Source organism: Anguilla anguilla, chromosome 4, assembly GCF_013347855.1.
Source record: "Anguilla anguilla isolate fAngAng1 chromosome 4, fAngAng1.pri, whole genome shotgun sequence".
NCBI lineage: Eukaryota > Metazoa > Chordata > Actinopteri > Anguilliformes > Anguillidae > Anguilla > Anguilla anguilla.
In genome coordinates, this window is record NC_049204.1 from 39,828,045 (window position 1) to 39,848,353 (window position 20,309).

Here is a 20,309-nt window from a genome sequence, read left to right on the forward strand (position 1 = left end):
TGAGTCTGCTTTCCAGCAAACATGCACATTATACACTACTGTAAAGCATTTTTCTTCCTTTTTTTGAAAATGATGTAAAATGTGATATAATCCAATTTGTATACATGAATATGACATCACTTACAGCCTGCCAAAACCAGGACCTTAATCTTTCAGATACTCACCTCTGAGTGATTGTCTTTTTCTAGCAAAGCATTCAAATATGGCACAGAAGAGTCACCAGCAAACACTGGGAAAGGAATTAAAACCAGATTAAACCATCAAATCCTCTCTTCAAGGACACAGGCTACCAGTTTGATGCTGTGGGCAAACGAGAGAGTAATAACAATTGAAATTTTCTCATAAAAATAATAAATCCTGGTGATAGAAGTCCAACCAAATGCAGATTAGAAAAATGAATGAAATAGACCACTGGTGTAGTAATTGGAAAAATACAGACTCTTGTAGCTACATCCTCCTGCAAGAAAAAAATATAATGCATTTTACTTTGTTTATGAATGTTTATAGAATGTCCCTTGTAGTGCAGGTTTCGACATGGTGGAATATATGGTTCTTGAGATTAAGACCAGAGACCCTACAGCATACAAAAATTAATTCTTGGGTCTTGGGAGGATATGCTGCTATAAAGAAGGGTGACAAAACTGACTCCAACACCAAACTGCCAGTATTCAGGTACCTGAAGCTGGATTCATTTAGCATTTCTGCAGGGCAGGAGAGAAAGAGAGAGAAAAAAACTCACACTATCATGAAAATCAAGTATGTTTAATTGCTTACATTTCCTCACCGTGCACAATTAGCAACATGAACAAAAACAAGTTTTCTCTTTGATGTGCAAAAAACTGCAGTGCATTGGAAACAAGTGATGTCAAATTAACAGCAGTGGCCAACAGGTAATACAAGTTTGGTCCAAAATTGAACCAGGGGCACCCTGAAGCACAGACAATAAGACATACTGTAGACACACTCATGTGGGGTGATGGTGGTGAAGTGCCTCCCTGGATTCCACAATGAAATGCATATCAAACAACAGCTTTGCACTCAGGCCCTACGTGACTATGACAGTGTTGATAGCCATTGGCTCCTGGGAAGATGCTGCCCTCAGCGCTGAGTAATCAGATTGTCTGCCCTTATTACTGATTGGCTATTAAAACCAAGTGACAATACTTCAAATGTTGTTTTATGGCTTGAAGAACTACTGAGCTACGCTGCTCAACCGGGAAAAAAAAGCCTGGCTTTATAGATGGCTTACAGAATGAGTGTAATGCAGCGTGTCTATTAGCTTCACAAGGCACCCAGAGGATGGACAGGTCCGATAGTGTAGTTTGTGTTGCGTAGCCCTACGTCCCCTTACCCTGGTTTTTGGACACATTGTGTGCAGTGGTTTTTCTCCCAACTGAGCTATCAATTGAGTGGATTTGAACAAGCAACAAATTATATGCAGATTTTTGTCCCTACACTCTAAACACAATAGAAAAATAGTTTGTGAATGTGCTGAAATATGAATGTGTGTGTGCTAAATTAAACATAGGTGTTTATCCATAATTTGGTTGAACAGATTTATTTAAGCTCAGTTGTTAAATTCACTGTTCAAACTATTTGGTCAGTATCATTGCATACTTATTTTTATGAATTTTAAATTCACAAAGGCAAGTAACTTGGCTTCTATCCTTTCATTCGAGTTAAGCATGCTTCATGTTTTTCTTGGTCTCGAACAACACCCTTCCAAAATACATATCCCTTAAAAATTATTATAACAGTTTTAAAAGAAAATACTTGTTAAGTTATATCAAATCCAGTTCAGTACTGAATTAACAACACAGTGTAACATTAAATGAGGGCCTGGCTGGAGTGAGAACCAACTCGTGGTGTGAACCTAGGACTAAGGCTGGGGCCCACTGCTGTAGCAACACTAAGCTATTCGAGAGAAAACATTGAATTCATATTTTCCTTTCAGGCAATATTGTTCCACAGAATAGAGTTGCATATGACACAAGGGTATTAAAGGCAAACAAGCGACATGGACATCGTAGCTTAGGTTCCCTGATCCCACTGATTTAATTCTCTCTTAAACTGGAAACAGTCCTTTGTCTTTAAAAAAAGGCTCTTTACAACACACATGGACACAATATACACATGCAGCAATACCTGCTATACGTTCATATGTCTATTTTATACTTGCATAGTGTTAGTTTTCCCCAATATTAGTAAAACAAAAAAAAAACAGATAAAAAAAAAAAGATTGTTAATTATACAAGATAAAAAAACTGTCAGAACGTGGCAAACTGTTTCAAGCCGAACTGCGGGCATCTGGGAGGCTCTTCCCTCCCACTGTATAAAGTCTCTCTCAGCTGGCACACAAACCAACAGCTCCCACAGACTTTTCCTGTCTACAGACAGATTTCTGCCTTGCTGTTCAAGGTTGGGTTCAAGGTGTAGAGCTGGCAAGGGTAGATGGTTCTGGTTCTGGCTCCCATTATCCCCCCCCCCCCCCCCCCCCCCCCCCCCCCCAGCTTCCTTGAGTCTCAAGTCCAGATCTCCATGGGAACCATGGCTTCCTTGGTCCCTACAGAGGGCAGTAGGTTCTGCTCGCTCAGGAAATAAAGGGGGAACTGGACCAGGAACCCCCGGATCTTCTTCAGCTCCTCCACGGCTCGAACAGGGTCCTCCTTCTCCAGGCCCAGTTTGGACAGGAAGCTCTCCAGCTCCAGCGTATTACGCACATCGCTGGACGGCAGGCAGCGAAACACCTAGTGGCGAGGGGAGGGAGAGGCAGAGCTCGATCATGGTTGCAAAAGCGAAGCAGTATATTTGCCAAAATATACCATCTGTGTGTGTGTGTATGCGCATGTGTGTGTGGGGCACTTTTACCCAGTGAGCTAGCCAGCAGCCCTTTTTTCAATCCATTTTCGGAATTGACTGAACTGGAAATGTAACTGACTCAAACCCTAAAGCCAGCCAATATTATAATTTATAATAACTCTTATCGCCATTGGTGAGCAGCCGGGAAGTAAATAGACTGCGCATTCTAGGAGAGGGAAAGATGTGGGCGTTAAAGGGGGCTGAGGCTGTGAGAGCCGGTACCTTCTGGTAGATGGATGCGTTGCGGGCGCACGTGGCCATCCACACCTCCTTGTAGAACTGGTCGCTGATGGGGTCCGTCACATCGATGGTGGGGTCGGTGAAGGCGCCTAGGATCATTCTGCGGAGGGAAAAGGTCTCTAAGGACAGCGCAAAATAACATGGACGGATTTGGGTTTCTGACAGATGCTTTCATGTCCCGCTAAGTACAGTATACAACTACAAAAAACCAACGGATACAGAAAATCTTGCTTCTGCAATATCGTCCCTGAATATCATAAACAGCTGCTGGAGGGCCTCTCCCAGGTCTGTGTGTCCATCACCAGCCAATTCCAGTTGCTGTTGTTCACCTATTGTAACTTTTGAATGAATTTTGAATGTTTCTGTAGTTTTTCAATGCCATATTCTGTGGTTTACCATGTTAGGTGAACCTGCCTGTCTGCCCTGGCTGTATTGTCAGTCATTACCATTACTATGGTTATCATTATTATCCTCCTGCATCAAAAGCTTCTTTTTTTTTAAAGTATAACTTACTTAATTTTTTTTTTTAATTAACATTGCCTCACCAAAACTGACACTACTGAGGTTGTTTAAATCTTTAAAAGAAAAGATTTCTTTAAAAGAAAAAGTGCAGTGGAAACACACTTGAGCTGTCCCAGTTCTCTTGGCTTCAGTCAGGAACACACTGATACTGACACTAGGATCAGACCAGGTATTTAAGAACAGTACTTCACTACAATACACGTACAACTCAAGATGGAACTCTTGTATATATGACATTATAGTGTTCCCATTATTAGTGTTTTTATCACCTTCTAGCAGTGAAAGTAAGGTACTGTTAATGTAATGTTGTTTTCTGGGAGCGATTTTTGGAGAAAAGGCTAAATGGGCACAGTTTTCCAGGACATGACATGACTGTCAAGTCCTGAGGCCTGGAGTTGAGAGGAGGAGGTGTAACAAGGGTGGTGGTGTGTGCGTGTGTGTGTGTGTGGGGGGGCGGGGGGGGGGGAGGTTTAGTGACCCCACCTGAAGCACTCCAGCCGTAGCTGTAGGCCAAACTTCCCTGCCTGGTACTCCTCCCCGTCCATCACTGATGTCACCGTCTCTGTGTCCTCCACGATGACCGCCACCTCACTGTCACGTTTTCCCAGCATGCTCCTGTCATTGATGTTGGCCGAGCCTGAAACAGAAGGAGGGGGTGATCCATCCATCTATCCATTATCTAGCCCGCTTATTGACCCAGGGGGCTGGAGCCTATCCCAGCAAGCTTTGGGTGAAAGGCAGGAATACTACCAGAACAGATTCCTCACAGGGTGCATACACTATTCACAAACACACACTCATACCTTATGGGCAATTTAGAGTCTCCAATTAGCCTAACCTGGATTACTGTGGGAGGTAACAGGAGTACCCAGAGGAAACTCCACCCAGAACCTTCCGATCATTCCGACTTTCTCAGCGCTATCCACTGCACCACCATGCCGCTCAATGGGGATGTGTGACGCAGAACACAAACATCACCATTTAGGAGGGCATTAGGAAGGGGAGTGGTGCAGTATAATGGTCAGGAAACAGGGCTCGTAACACAGAGGCTGCAGGTTCAATTCCCAGGCGGGGCACTTGAACTGCATCAATACATATTTCAACTGTACAAATGGACTGCACATAAAAATAAGTGCAACCAGTGAAAGCTTCTGTAGGTAAGAGTGTCTGCTAAATGCCTACTGTAATGTGAACATGGCATGGCTACACCAGGGGCCTCTTTTATAAAAATGTTCTTAGATTTATGCTTGAACTTGGTCTTAAGATCATTTCCGACGGTGTGCTTACGTTCGATTCATAAAAGATACTGAGCATAAAAAACCTTGCTTACGCAGGTTCTAAGAAGCCCATTTGTAACTTATGCACCTGTGATCTATAAATCTCAAATTAACTTAAAATTGACGGAACCTGAACGTGCCTTACAATCAGCGATTTCCGCTTAGTTAGTTAGTTAGATCTATTCATTTTTTCGGTCTTAACAAGAATTTTACCATACATTTATGAAAAAAGGTTAAATAATACCAAATTATTGTATCAAAAATAAACCTAAATCAAAACATAATATTCTCTGCCTGAAATAAAAAATGGTATAGGCTGAAGCCTGAACTTATTGTGCCTACCCTTAAAACAAACATTACCCTTACTCTGCCCAAAATAGCAATTTAACAGAACAAACCAAAAAAAAAAAACTCAAATAAAGCAATACATCAGCATAAAACAGAAACAGATAGATGCTTTTAAACATTTTCTTAAATTTACACATATTACTACATTCTTTTAGTTCATTATTATAACTATTCCATAATTTAACCCCTTTAACTGTCACACATCTATTTTTCACATTCGTCCTTACCCTCTTTATTTCAAAGATATTATTCCCCCTTAATGGATACCTGCTCTCCCTAATTAAAAACAACCATTGGATACAGTCAGGAAGTGTTTTGTCTTTTGCTCTAAACATTATTTGTAGAGTTTTAAATTTTAGAGTCCATAAATTTTAAGGCATATGATTTAATAAATAATGGGTTGGTTGAGTCATTGTAATCAGCCTTATTGACAGTTCTTATGGCTCTTTTTTTGCAGTATAAAGATGGAATTTGTGCTAGTCTTGTAAGTGTTTCCCCATATTTCCACACAGTATGTAATGTATGGAACTATGAGTGAACAGTATAGAATAAATAGGGAGTTTTGATTCAAGATCGCCTTAGTTTTGATTTGATATGATTTATGAGTTTATGGTCTATTATCACTCCCAACAATATATTTTCATACACTCTACATCTACATCACTCTTCATACATTTCTACATCATTAATCATAATTTTTAATTCAGAGTTGATTTTACGATTAACAAACACGATGAATTTAATTTACTTTAATTTAATGACAATTTACTAGTATCAAACCACTTCTTTCTGGTTTTCAATTGCTCTTCAACTGTATCCAACATTTTTCCTGAGCAAAATAAATTTGTGTCATCAGCAAATATGACAAAATGTAGCAATTTTGACACCTTACAAATATAATTTATATAAAGTACATAGAGCTTTGGACCCAGCACATAGCGAAATCCCACAGGTGACCTTCATATTATCTGAATCAAACTTCTTTACTTGAACATAATGATATTTGTTCTCAAGGTAACTTTTCAACCAGGAGTATATTACCCCTCTAATACCATACCTTTCTAGCTTCTTCATTAGTAAACCATGATCAATGGTATTGAACGCTTTTTTGAGATACATAAATACTCCCACTGTATATTCCTTAATGTCTATTGCAGTTGATATGTTCTCTACTAGTTCCATTACTGCTAGTGAGGTAGACCGTTTAGCTGGAAATCCATACTGGTGGTCACTTAACCCTCCTATCATGTTTAAATTAACTAACAGCTTTTATGTTTGGGGTCAATTTGACCCCAGCAATATAAACCTGCAGAAAATAATTGTAACTGAAAGTGTTACCCAAGTTTCTCTCTCAGCTACTTTAGGCCTTTCTACTGACTATCTTAATAGCCCAGTAAATAAAACATGACTCCCCTCATCCTCCCCTTATACATCAAGTATTGATTTTATATGACTATTGCGAAATATGGAAATGACTGTACAATCTCATTCATTGACCTAAAATGGAAAACAAAGTATGTTTTGGTGTTTGCAGAGCTTTATGTTGGTATTAAGCGCTCATTAAAAAAGAAAAAGAAAATTTGGAAAGAAACACACCTTTTATTATCAAGCATAGTAACATTTCATGTTCGGGGTCAATTTGACCCCAGGAAAAAATATTAAAAATGTCAAACATTTCAAATGTTTAAGTTCAGAAAACAATTGCAAAGACTGCAATTTCCCCTTATATAATGCTAGCACAAATGAGGGTTTAGTCAGGAATAACCAAGGACCAAAAGAGAAAAGCAAACTTTTTGAAAGATCATCATGCGCAAAAAAAGTCATTCTGGTCTCTAAAAACTCTCTCCCTTCTAAAAGCACGGTTTTCAATGTCTTTCAATAACGCAAGAACAGCCATGGTTACTTTTTTCTAACTTGACACACTATTTATAGAACATTGCATCCTGTTTTTAATTCAAAACACCTTGCATCTGGCAATTAATTCCTCACACCTTTAATTGATAATTCCTATCAAATTGTTCATAAAGCTAATGCATAGTTCACCACAGGCTTGGGCGAATATGCGTCCCAAACTGCAATACCCCTACATAACCAGCAGGAAAATCACTTACGTCAAGTCTAGACTTTGCGTAGAGATAAGATCATTTCAACGCCAAAGTAAGGTTTTATAAATAACTACTTATACGTGGTCTGCGTAAGTCATACCTAAGATCAAAATTGATCGTAAGTCCGTTCTATAAATGAGGCCTCTGCATCTATTCCAATCATCAACACATTTTAGGACAAGAATGGGCAGACTACATTACATGTAGGCATTTAGCAGAGCAACTCACAGCTTACACTTTGTGTACAATCCATTTATACAGTTGGATATTTAGTGAATTTACTAGTACCTTGCTCAAGGGGAAAAACTGGCAGTGCCCCACGTGGGCATCGAAGGTGTGAACCGTGAGTTTTAAATCCACTTTCCTGAACACTGCTATATATGTGCTATTCATTTGAGAAGAAAACAGCTAATCTGCCAAAGCGTCCATAAGAAGTGTCTGCCCTTCTGCAGCTCACTGTAGGATAGAAAAGGCTGAGAAACTGTTGGGAGGCGCTGTTCTGCACAGAGCAAACTGAGAATGGGAGAGTGCCTCCTAGTGGTCACTTCCACTCTACCGTGAGGGTACTGATCAGGAGTCAGCAAGCTAACCCTCCTCTTTGTAGGGGAGGGGGGCAGGGGGTTCAAACACTGCAGGATACAATTCATTTACATACTAATTAAACATGCCTGCTTTCTAATTAAGCAAACAAATTATGCACATTTCCCCCTCCTCAAGAGGTCTGAACAAACACAATTCCTGATGAGAAGTATAAGCTTGTGAGAGGCATATATGTGATCTGATATTGGTTCATAACCGAAGAGATTTTCAGCTGCTAGAGGAGGTTGCAGTACTTGAGCAAGATGCTTAACCTGACCTGCCAGTAATTCAGTTGTATAAAATGTAAAATTTAATCCCTGCACATAATAAGGGCATATACTCAAGAGTTCTAAATTCCAGACAGGCCGTGGCACTAAGTCGAATACTGTGTATTACATGCAGAACAGCATTCTGACAACAGGGGGAGCTGTGCGAACATGATGTACAAGCTGCGTTCTGAATTTGATTAATTGGGATGGCAAACATGCCATCCCACCAAGTTACAGCTTGGTGGGGAGGCATGCCCCATACCTGTACAGTACTGAGAGCTTGGCACTTTTCAGGGTTTCTTACAGAAATAGCCGCAATGACCACAGGCTGTCAGCCCTTAAGAACATTAACTTCAACTAAATTTTCTTTGTATAGCACTTTTTACAGTGAACAGTCACAGAGTAGCAAGGCAAAAAACATCTGTAATGTAAACTTCTGTACCTTCTGATCCGATGTAAATCACACAAATGCTTCAGTGCCACAATCAATAATTCTCTGCATTGGACATTTAGCTGCATCTGCCAATAACAACATCTGAACAAAATAGTCTGATCAAAGTAACCAATTTCAGGACAATCTGATACACAGGTAAAAGGACGCAAAAACTTTGTGATCTCGTGTGGAAGCTAGCCTGCTTACAAACAAGTAATTGTGCAAAAAAAATTATAAATGCTGCTTTTACAGCTGTATAATCTTTGTTTAAAGCTCATTTATATTTCATTCAAATGGATTCTGTTATTTTACATGCAAACCCCACACTATGGTTTCATGACTCCATAGCTAGATGATTACACGGTAGGCCATAACACCTCAAACTGAATGTGTAACCATTAACGTCACTCTTTAACCAAAACATGGTGTAGATTGTTCTAATGTCTTCTAGGAGGTAATTTTTGTTTTTGTTGAGCTTCAGTTTCCTGTAATTAATCATTACTGTGCTTATTGTTTTTTTAGCCCATAATGGAAAATGCTCAACACAAAAAACCATTAATACAAACTAATTTTCATTAATTTGAAAGGTTTTCCAGAAAATAAAGGTCCAGAAAATAAACTTGATCTCTTGCTATTTTCAGATAAGAATGTTCTTTTCTTGCAGAAGTTCACTGAAGTGTGTAAGGGAATAGTACAGGAGACTAACTGGCTCAAACCCCAATCCACCTGGAGTGCCCTGCCTCTCCTTAAATGGGCAGTTAATCTGATGTGATGTTATTGTGGGGTTCTCTCTTGCTAAGTGGAGCATCTCACCGATGATGACAGTGTTGTCGTCGGCGATCAGCATCTTGCTGTGGACGTAGATGAGCTCGGTCATCAGCCGGCCCTCCAGCTCTGCGTGGGTCCGCAGGCCCGCGAAGGAGATGTAGTTCATCCACTGTTCAGCCACTGTGCGAGAGAGGCACATCAGCACACACAGGTCTCAGATCAGTCTGTCCGTCACATCAGCCACAGAGCTAGCCAGCGCAGGGCCGTCAACTGGTCTCAGATCAGTCTGCTCACCACCATGGCTGCAGAGCTAGCCAGCATGGGGCTGTTGACTGGTCTCAGATCAGTCTGCTCACCACCATGGCTGCAGAGCTAGCCAGCATGGGGCTGTTGACTGGTCTCAGATCAGTCTGCTCGCCACCATGGCTGCAGAGCTAGCCAGCATGGGGCTGTTGACTGGTCTCAGATCAGTCTGCTCGCCACCATGGCTGCAGAGCTAGCCAGCATGGGGCTGTTGACTGGTCTCAGATCAGTCTGCTCGCCACCATGGCTGCAGAGCTAGCCAGCATGGGGCTGTCTCGTTTTGTGAATGTGGCGATGATTAGAGCTGGCTCAAACATGGATTGACCAAGACAGGAAAGAGTCAGACCTGCCCAAGAATTAATTAAAGCAACGCTGTTCCTGACATACTGTATATTGTATAAATGGAAAAACCAAGCCAAATAAATATCACAGCTAAGCCACCAGCTATACAGATATATGATACCCACAGTAACTACACACATCCAGATGAATTTAGCACACTTCTATTCATGAGTTCCATGTATCACTTTAACCTGCAAAACCTGTACCTTATTATCAGCCCTCTGCGTACAGTGAAAACTTTCTTCAAATGTGTATGAGTCTGCATTGTTTGTGAGTAATGTCTATGAGTACTAATGTTACACTAATGCGTTTGACAACCCTACTGGGTATTTGAATACGTGCTTCGCATAATTGTAGGTTTGGTAGAAATTGAATCTCGCTTGATCTTAAAAGACCCGGAACTGAAGACTATCAATAAAGTATAAAGTACTGAGACACACAACTGACAGGGGCGCCACTCCCCCCACTCCCTCCCTCTCAGTTACCCTGCGTCATTCAGCGTGTAACCACTGGCGACACTCCCCACCCCCTGCACCACCACCCCCCCCCCCCACCCCCTAACTCCCCCCCCCCACCCCCCTCGCATTCCCGGGCCAGATCGATCATGCAATCCCGCCGACATCCCCGGGGCCGTCTAGGGGTTGCCTGGAGGTCGAGGCTGCATTCCAGCCGGCCATTCAGAGGCGAGGGGGGCCCCGGTCACGACGGCCCACGGAACGGGACACCGAGAGCCTGCTGGATTATTAAAGCCCGCTCTGCCGCACGCTGGAGGCCGGGGTCAGCCGGATCCATTCGCTGGTCTGTCTCGGGACTTTTTTTTCCCATCCACGTCTCCCAACCCACCCACGAGAAACCCTGTCAGTGCCGCAGGAGGTCTCTGCCATGCAGGCTGTACACCTGTGACTGGTGGAGTTACAGCATGACACAGCAGAAACCTTGCAAGATGGCTCTGTGGCAAGCCATTCCTGACAGGTAACGTCACCGTTTACCCACCTACCTGCACGGCAGGTCGCAGCTTCCGATCCCCAGTGAGTGTGCTGTGGTTTCTTTCAGCAAATGGCTTGATGAGAATTGGGTTTGGTAAAATATCCAGCAGCATAAATGCTCTGGATAAAGGGCTTCTGCTAAGTAAATAAAAAATAATACGGTCTACTTCTAAAGCCTACTTCGTCTTTAGTAGGCTTTACTGTAAGCTGTTAACCGTCCCAAGTAGTACAGTTTGAGATGGTTTGAAAGATGGAGCAGGTACAGGGGGTCTTGAAAGGGTAAATCGATAACAGAATTGGCGCAGTGCTCCCCAGTTTAGCAACACTGCGGTACATAAAAGCACAGCAGAGCAGCTGTTACGCACTCCAAGGGACCGGGCGGCACCTGCAGTGCTTTGGTGGAAAAATTCCAGGCTGCAGAGAGCCAATAAAAACAACACAATCCCCAGCCCACATTCCTGAAATTGCACGTCTCTGATTGACATGAAAGGCAGCCAGTGGGTGGGGACAGGGTCTGCTACTTTGCCCAGTGGAGGAACGTTCCTTATGGAGAAGTAGGGGCCCCACGTTTTCTGTTATTCCAGCTGAGATATTTCCCATAAATACAGTCCCATGTGGCAATTAGCACATCTGTAGACAATGATTGAACATGGTGCATGAAATTCCACTGAGCCACACAAGGAAGAGCCACACAAAACACAGAGATATCCATGCCACAAACAAACACACACACACACACACACACATCTCTCAGTGCATGCTTGCACTCCGGCATCTCTCTCGCTCTCGCTCTCTCTCTCACCACACACACACACACACACACACACACACAATGAATAATGTGAACAGTGTCGTTGCTTCTTTAGTCAGTTACAGCATTCCCCAGGTCAAAAACTACCCAAAAACACAAATCACACATCTCAGCACAGCACAACAGGACAAACAAAATTCAGAGATAAGGCACATTTCTCAAGATCCTTTCCCTGGGTACAAATCAGTTGTTTGACGGCGATATAATTCAGTAAAAATACTCACTTTCCCTCTTGAGCTGAGAAATAATGGAGCAATCACCTCTGATCATTGTTCTGGAAAAGAATTAAAGAACATTTCAATTTCTTCACAGTGCACAATCCAGATAATCGTCTCTGGAGGCCATGAATAATAACAAACTATACAGACTGTTCAAGGTCAAGTTGTCTATTCCTGTGGAGGTTCTGAATAAAACAGTCTTGGCTGTGGGTGAAATCTTTAATTACTTTCATTGCAGAGTTACTGAATGTATCCACATTATGAAATCAATAGACAACAACGGCAAAGCAAACAGGGAGTAGAAGCTAAAAAAGGTCATCTTGCCCAGAAGAGTTGAAAGAACTAGAAAAATGCTGCAGTGCTGGGAGAAGTCCTTTATTAACAACTAAGTCTTTCAAAATGACAGCTTCCTCCCTGTTTGAAAGCACTTTATCTCTCTGCACAAACTGGACCACTTAAGGTTTCAGTAGATGACTGTACTATTGGTGCCAAACAATCTACATGGACGAGTCCTGCTACTGCACTGGGGGAACAGACAGAGAGCAGGATGAAGACAGTGAGATAGAGAAACGAGAAAGAATGAGTGAGAGATTCATTGAAGAGGGGGCCTGAAGAACAGAGTGAGAAGAAACAAAGATAGAGAGGCAATGTGTGAGTGACATAATGTGTATCCATGTGTGAGCGTGTAGGTGTGAGAGAGAGGCTACTCAATTCATCACAGCATTATTCAGAGCCAAACAGTCACCTGTACAGGAACCCCACTGTCAAAGGTTCTGGGGTCCTGGCCCTGAAACTCCTGCTATTTGTCCAAGGTGGCCACACCAACCACATGAACAAAAGTATTAATGGCCGGGAATTATGGGATTGGGTGTTCTGAGTGAGCTGGAATTTGCATCCCATGTTGTCTTTGTGGGTCATTTAGTTTTAATAGGCCATTGCTAGGCTTGGGGTGCCAGGTGTGTAGCACTAAAGGAGGCCTGCTAAGCACCATATTTTATTTCTGTGTGCTTTTATTTTAGCATGGCTATTCAGCTTAATCTCACTTACTATACTTATGATTATATCTCCATATTGCTCTTTTAATTCAATGCTATTATTCTACCTATTGTTCCTGTTGTTCCACTGACATGCTTTCACAGCGCCTAATTGCAATAGCCCTTAATGATAATCTATATAAGGGCATCGGGTGATTAAATAATGCTAGTGTTACTGTCATGTAACATGACAATATATAATACATAATCAAACGCTTCACCCCACAGGGCTTGTGCTGGATGTGCGGGGCCCTGATAAGAGATAAGAGATAACAGGGCTGGGCCACCGCAGTGATGTCTCACGGCCTCGGGTCAGAGGTCGAGAGCGTGCCCGCTGGAGGCGCGTTCACAAACGAAGCCCTGCGTCGCCTCAGAGACTCCGCTGCCGCTGAGGGAAGACTGCGGCAGTGTGTGAGCTCAAACGAGCCTACAGCGTGCGCATCGCTCTCCCGGACGGCTTAATGTCAGGAGCCGAACAGGGAGATGCTGGCAGATCAACACAGGCTTCAGTAAGGCTGGCGAGCCGTTTATGGCTGCTCTGCGCCCATCGTAACTCATGCTGCTTCCCTTCCTAGGTAATAAAAAGGGACACTACAGCCTCTGTGGCATTTCCAGTGAAGGTTAAAAGAGAGTTTACAGTAAACATTAAGACAGAATTGCATCTTTTCAGCCCGGCGTGATTAATTATCCACTAATAAACTGTAATTCAGCTGCGGTGTGCTGTAGTAAGAAGCTAAAATTGCACTAGTGTTTGGTTAAACCAATCCACCTCAATGCAAGGCTGAGATGAGAAATGGAGAACCTGGCTTGCTGGCAGTTAAAGCTTCATGTATCTCATGTGACTCTAATGATGGTTAAAGCGACAGCGATGTTGATGTTCCATGTCAAAAAGTCTTGCGCAAAAAGTCTTGCGCCTAGTATTGCGAAAATGAAAATAAGTCTAGTTAGTGAGCTGCTGTAGCTCGCTCTAAAAATAAAATCAACCAGGGGACTACTTTACTACCAGCAGCTGAATCAAGACTATGGGTCTTCGTCATCATCCTCCTCACCTGTAGTTGAAGTGCATGACGGCCTGGATGGCGTTGCCCCCGCCAGTGTTGATGTCGCCCTCGAACCCGGGCAGCAGAGGGGTCACCACGTAGACACGGTACTTCTTCCCCTCCCTGGGGTGTGGAGGGGCATGGGTTCAAAAGAGAGGGGAGGAGTTATACATGGCTTCACAGTTCAAGGACAATGACAGTTCTCCACTCCAGTGACCGCCACATCACACATGCACGCACGCACATCACACACGCACGCACGTACGCATACACATCACACACGCATGTACGCATGCATGCACATCACACACGCACGTACGCACATCACACACGCACATACGCATGCACATCATACACGCACGTACGCATGCACATCACACAAGCACATACGCATGCATGCATATCACTTAAGCACGTACGCATGCATGCACATCACACAAGCACGTATGCATGCATGCACATCACACACGCACGCACAACAGGTACGCACACACATCACACAAGCACATACGCATGCATGCACATCAAACACACACGTACACACATCACACACACACGCACATACGCATGTACATCACACACGCACGTATGCATGCACATCACACACGCACACACATACACGCAGGCACAACAGGTACGCACGCACATCACACAAGCATGTACGCATGCATGCACATCATACAAGCACGTACGCATGCATGCACATCTCACTAGCACGTACGCATGTATGCACCTCACACAAGCACGTATGCATGCATGCACATCACACACGCACACACAACAGGTATGGACGCACATCACACAAGCACATACGCATACATGCACATCACACACACACGTATGCACATCACATACGCACGCACGCATGCACATCACACACGCACGTACACATGCATGCACATCACACATGCACGTACGCGTGCATGCACAGCACACACATCATACAGGCACGCACAACACAGGCATGCACATCACACACGCATGTACACATGCACATCACATGCATGTACACATGCATGCACATCACACACGCACAACACGTACGCATAAACATCACACACGCACGTACGCATGCACATCGCATCCCATGCACGCCCGCCTGCATGCACTCGCTGAGTATCAACATTCTGTGCCGGGTACAAAAAATGGGAATTAACATGAACCAAAAGATAAGGCAGGAAAATCCCAACTGGAATGCGGTTTTCAAATTTCACTGTGATCCTACTAAAGGGCTCGTTTGCTTTTTCACTTAAAGGTTTTAGGTTTTCAGGCGGAAGATAAATAACATAAGACTACAAATAAAGACAGATAAACTAAACATAGTGAATAAGGCTGACGACAAAGTGTACTGCAAAGGTTCAGACCTTTTGGCACTACTGGTGGTCTTTAATACTTTTCTTCCTGAAGGAAAATATTTCCTTTAAAAGGAGAAAAAATATCAGAAATGCTTTTCCTTGGCTAGGCACAGCAGGATAGTGGAAGCTGGGGACAGTTGGACCTGATAACTGACTTGACGTTGAACTGCATACAAAGCAAACTGCGTGACCGCGTCATTTGGACCTCAGTGACTGTGGCTTTTCAGTGACCACGTTTCCTTGGTGTTTAGCAATGTTACTGAATCATAACTAAGGCTGTGAGTCACTGTTTACCATGTTTTCATTTCAGTTTGATAATAATGAAACAACAGGAAACACGCTGAACAATGATATATCTGTTTTCTGCAGGGCTACAAACTCCTGGAAGGCAGAGCTGTCTTTACATTTTCTCTCTGAATTCAGAAACGTGAACCTTAAACCATCCAAATAAGCAAATCGCTGTCTTGACTTTCTGAGTTCAGAGAGCAGTCAAAGGATAAAGAGAGCCAGCGAACCCGTTTGCCTGGGGAAAGGTAAAGGAAAAGGTTTAAACAACGTGATAATGCACAGGAGATATTCACCGATAGGCTTTGATGATTCTCTGCGCAATGGCGTCTCCGATCTTGTTGAAAACGTGTCGGTTGTCGGCACAGCTAATGAAGAACTGGTTCTGAAAGCGGACAAATATTAAATCAGCAAACAGCTCATATGTCCTTGTGGAGATGAGTGCGCTCGAAAGGAAGGCTCAGGGAGCCAGCTTACAAACTGAGGCTCACCTCGATGTAAATGTAGTGCTTGCTGTTGGTGATGGCGTGCACATAGGCGTTGTGGATGGACTCCTCGTGGTATTTGATACCAGCTGACCAGTCTGCAGCAGATCTCAAGATCTGGTGTGAAGAAATGATAAACTCAAGGACAGTTGTGTATATGTGTTTGTATGTGTGTGTGTATGCATGTGTGCGTATGTGTGTGAGTGCATGTGCACGTGTTTGCATGTGTATGCACATGTACTGTAAATATACGTGGGTGTGAGCTTATGTGTGGGTGTGTGTCTGAGCATGTGCATATGGGTGTGCCTTAGTGCATATGCACACACATTAGTGTGTACTACCTGCACTTTTGTCTGGACACTGTCTGGGACCTGGTATCTCAGCTCGTCGGCGGTAGTGTGGGACTTAGGCAGGAGGTAGGGGTATGAGAGAGAGCGGTACTTCGGTTTCATGATCTGAGGAAGAGAATAAAAATCTTGAGCAAAAGAGTAATAATCACAAAACATTTCCCCACATGATTCTCCAAATGAACAAAATATTCTTACACAATGTGAAAAACATTTTTCATTAAACAAAACAGCACTCGGCCTCAATTACATGAAACACAGCTTTCAGAATCCATCAACAGACAGACGGATGGACAGACAGCACACAGTCCTTATTCAGCTTTAAGCAGTGCGACAGGCATGCATTTCTTACATGGACCTCCTGTGCATCAATGCCCTTCATTGTCACAATACTGTAATCTCTTCTGAGACATGACAGAAGCCCTGGCAGGTGTGTGTGTGTGTGTGTGTGTGTGTGTACCTCTCACCTTGGTGAAGTTCCAGCGCTGTATGAAGTGCCGCGCCACATCCCGCGCTGCCCTCCCATGAACCACTGAGGAAATGTCGTGCCAGGGCATTCTGGGAGTTGTGTACCTATCAATGAAATCTAGAGAAGCAGAAGGAGAGTTTTTGACAAGCACACAGGTAGCACTGCTTCCGCAGGATTTCACCAGGTAAAAAATCTAATGAATCCAAAACCTAATTTTGGATCGTGCCTATTGAACAATTGAGTATACATGGTAAACATGATCTATTTGCATAAAAGGTCCTGTGAGTGGATCTAACGAAGTCGAGAGAAACCATCCCGTTGACATGCACATACCAAAGGACCATTAACTGGGTCAGGAATGGGTGTCAAATTAAGGAGAGCCGTACCCCAGGAAATGATTCTTTTGGCTCATGAATGAGTTTTAAAAAGATCTATTGTACCACATTATTAAATGAAAAATTATTATAAATGATAAATGAGTTTTGTTTATTTTACATACCATCTATGCCAGAATGATGACAAATAGCCACTGGAGTTTTAAGACATAACATAGATTCACTGAGGTAGGCCTAAGTTCTACTCTGTCATGTCATACATCATTGCAATGCTTTTTTCTGCAGTACAGGTCTGGTACTGTACATTCCATACCTGGCTAGATTTTATGTAGCCATGATGAATAACCCTTGAAGCTAAGCCACTTCTCATTGGCTAAACATTTCTGAATAACGATATAGGTCTGAGGTACCATAAATGCACCTTGGATAAAACATAATATGTGTTCAGAAAGTGCTGTAACACACATGGAGATGCAGTAATTGAAGACAAACTTCAATAATCCAAAAATTTAAGACCATAAATATGAAAAATGTCTGCTACTCCAGAACCAGGGCTTACCTCTGGTCTACACCAACATTACAACCAACTTTGAAACGCACAACAGGATGTAAAACTGCTTCAAATCATCACCACTCCATATAAAAAAACAAGATATGAAAAACCAAGATTAATTGTACTTTAGCAGAAATCTGACCAGCCCACAAACCACAGCCAACCAGCTGTATTTATCCTCAGAAGCTGTTCCCTCACCCCTAATTGGCTAAAAACACTGAGGCATGAGTCAATTAAAAGACAGGGCGCTGACTTGTTCAAGACACAAGCAACTCCCTCTTCAAACCTGCCATCCTTGTTTAGTTGAATCAAACACCAAAAGAACAATCAAAGACACAGACTGCTCCATATACATTCAGGTATGTACTCTTCCTTCAGTCAACTATAACATCCCTATTCACTCTTTTCTTTTTCAATGTAGGCTACTGTACTCCAGTACTGTATTTCTCCACCTCTTCTGGTGTCTGAGCCCTAACATGCCTTTCACACCCGACTCGAATGGTTTCTTCCACACCGCTCACCACAACCCCCCACTATTACCACGAGACTTTGCCTCTTCTGCATGACCACATTGCTTGGCGCAACCTTAGGGTGTACCATCAAAAGGCTTTTCCAGCTGTATCCAGTCCTTGTGGACGAAGTTGCAGTAGTCCTTGCCGTGCCAGAAACGGGTGTTCCCCATCAGCTCCCCGACACCAGTCTGCAGGCTTCTTAAGGACCCCGTCTCTGCGAGGGGGAAGGGGGCAGGGTTCCCCAGGGGAGGAGGGTAATCGGTTACTCCCAACAGAAACGTATCCCTAACCACTGTGCTATGAACCTGGTAATTCATTTTATGGTGCTATATGTCTCTTAGAGCTTACAGTTTAGTTCCAGATAACAATTAATCAAACAAAATATTTTAAACCATGAGCTAGTATTTACTTAAATAAAGCACTTATCTAAGCTGGAAGGTAAACCGAGAGATTGCGTCTCTTACAGCGACAACCAGGTCAACAGTGCAGGTATGAAATGTAAGGAATTGCACAGCCAATAAAATGTAGGGAGCATGGGCGATTGGGTTGCCAGATTAGGAGGACTTTGTGGACCAGAACGCCAAGAAAATGTCCGTATTTATTTTTTGATAAGTTCCATGGAATCACTCACTCACTCATTCAGTCAGTCACTCACACTGGTATTAATAGGTTTAATGAGGCATGCAAAGCAAGAGAGGGCCCATCCCACAGCACATTCACAGGGAAACATTCACATTGTTTCATTATTTAAAAAATCTGAACTAACATTTTAAAATATTGCTCAGCAGTTACTTTCCTTCAGTGTTAGATCAGAGAACACCGTTAGATCAGGTTAGTCACTCCTTATTCACCATAAGAAAAGTTACTCTGACCGTGTTAGTTGTGCTCAGTGTCCAAGATATAAAGGAGGGCCAATGGTTGTTAAATTACACTGTGTTAATTCAGTTCAGTGTGAGTAAAGAAGTAAGGAAGGGGCAACGATTGTTAAATTATACTGACGGGGTAATCCAGTCCTGTTCAAAGTTGGGAGCAGAGTTACAGTGCTGCTTGAAAGTTTGTAAACCCTATAGGGATGGTCATTATTTTTATATAAAATATTAAACTAAACTTATTAAATCTTTAGCTAAACCCCAATTCGTAATAAAAACATTCAAAATAAATAACATTTAAAAAAACAACAACAAAAAAAACAGATTTCATGTGTGCAAATATATGTGAACCCCTTCAATGAATAGCTTGTGGCACCTCCGTTATCTTCTTTTTCCAGACCCATTCTTTGGTAGATTTTCTTGAATAATTTAGGTCTTTGTCTTGTTGGAAGACCCATTTTTGGCCCAGCTCTGGCTCCTTCACTGATGGCATGATGTTCTGTTCAAGAATCTCCTGGCATGCCTCAGAATTCATGGTTCCCTTAATGATATGGAGTTGTCCAGTTTCAGAGGAGGAAAAGCAGCCCCAGATCTTGACATTCCCACCAGCATGCTTGAGTGCCGGGATAAGGTTCACTTGGTAGTAGGCAGTTCTGGATTTTCACCAAACATAGCGAGTTTGATTGTGACCAAAAAGGTCACAATCCAGACTTCCAGAAACCTTCAGGTTTGTCCAGGTAGCCTCTGGCAAAGTTAAGATGGGCAGTTTGGTTCTTTTTTGACAGCAGAGGCTTCTTCCAAGCAACCCTCCCATGAATGTCATTTCGATTCAGTGTTCTTATTGTTGAAGCACGCGCAGTTCACAGCAAGGGAGGTCTGCAGATCTCTAGATGTTGTTTGGGTTGGCTTTTACCTGATTTATTATTTTTCTTGTGGCTCTTGGGGATAATTTGGAAGGGTGTCCA

General features: G+C 42.8%; 1 protein-coding gene across 5 annotated transcripts in view; it reads right to left on the reverse strand.

The window, feature by feature from the left end:
- Positions 1-741: 741 nt before the first annotated feature.
- Positions 742-20,309, reverse strand: part of LOC118226286 (phospholipase D1-like) — a 63,065-nt gene continuing 43,497 nt past the window's right edge. For all 5 annotated transcript variants that reach the window (XM_035415803.1, XM_035415799.1, XM_035415801.1 and 2 more), the window contains 11 exons: positions 18,561-18,689; positions 17,074-17,192; positions 16,601-16,714; positions 16,266-16,376; positions 16,071-16,159; positions 14,144-14,257; positions 12,067-12,116; positions 9,446-9,580; positions 4,105-4,258; positions 3,082-3,199; positions 742-2,747 (listed from right to left, as the gene is read on the reverse strand). In XM_035415803.1, the coding sequence (XP_035271694.1) occupies positions 2,523-2,747; positions 3,082-3,199; positions 4,105-4,258; positions 9,446-9,580; positions 12,067-12,116; positions 14,144-14,257; positions 16,071-16,159; positions 16,266-16,376; positions 16,601-16,714; positions 17,074-17,192; positions 18,561-18,689 (1,358 nt within the window). In that variant the 3' untranslated portion in view covers positions 742-2,522. The remainder of the gene's footprint in view (positions 2,748-3,081; positions 3,200-4,104; positions 4,259-9,445; positions 9,581-12,066; positions 12,117-14,143; positions 14,258-16,070; positions 16,160-16,265; positions 16,377-16,600; positions 16,715-17,073; positions 17,193-18,560; positions 18,690-20,309) is intronic.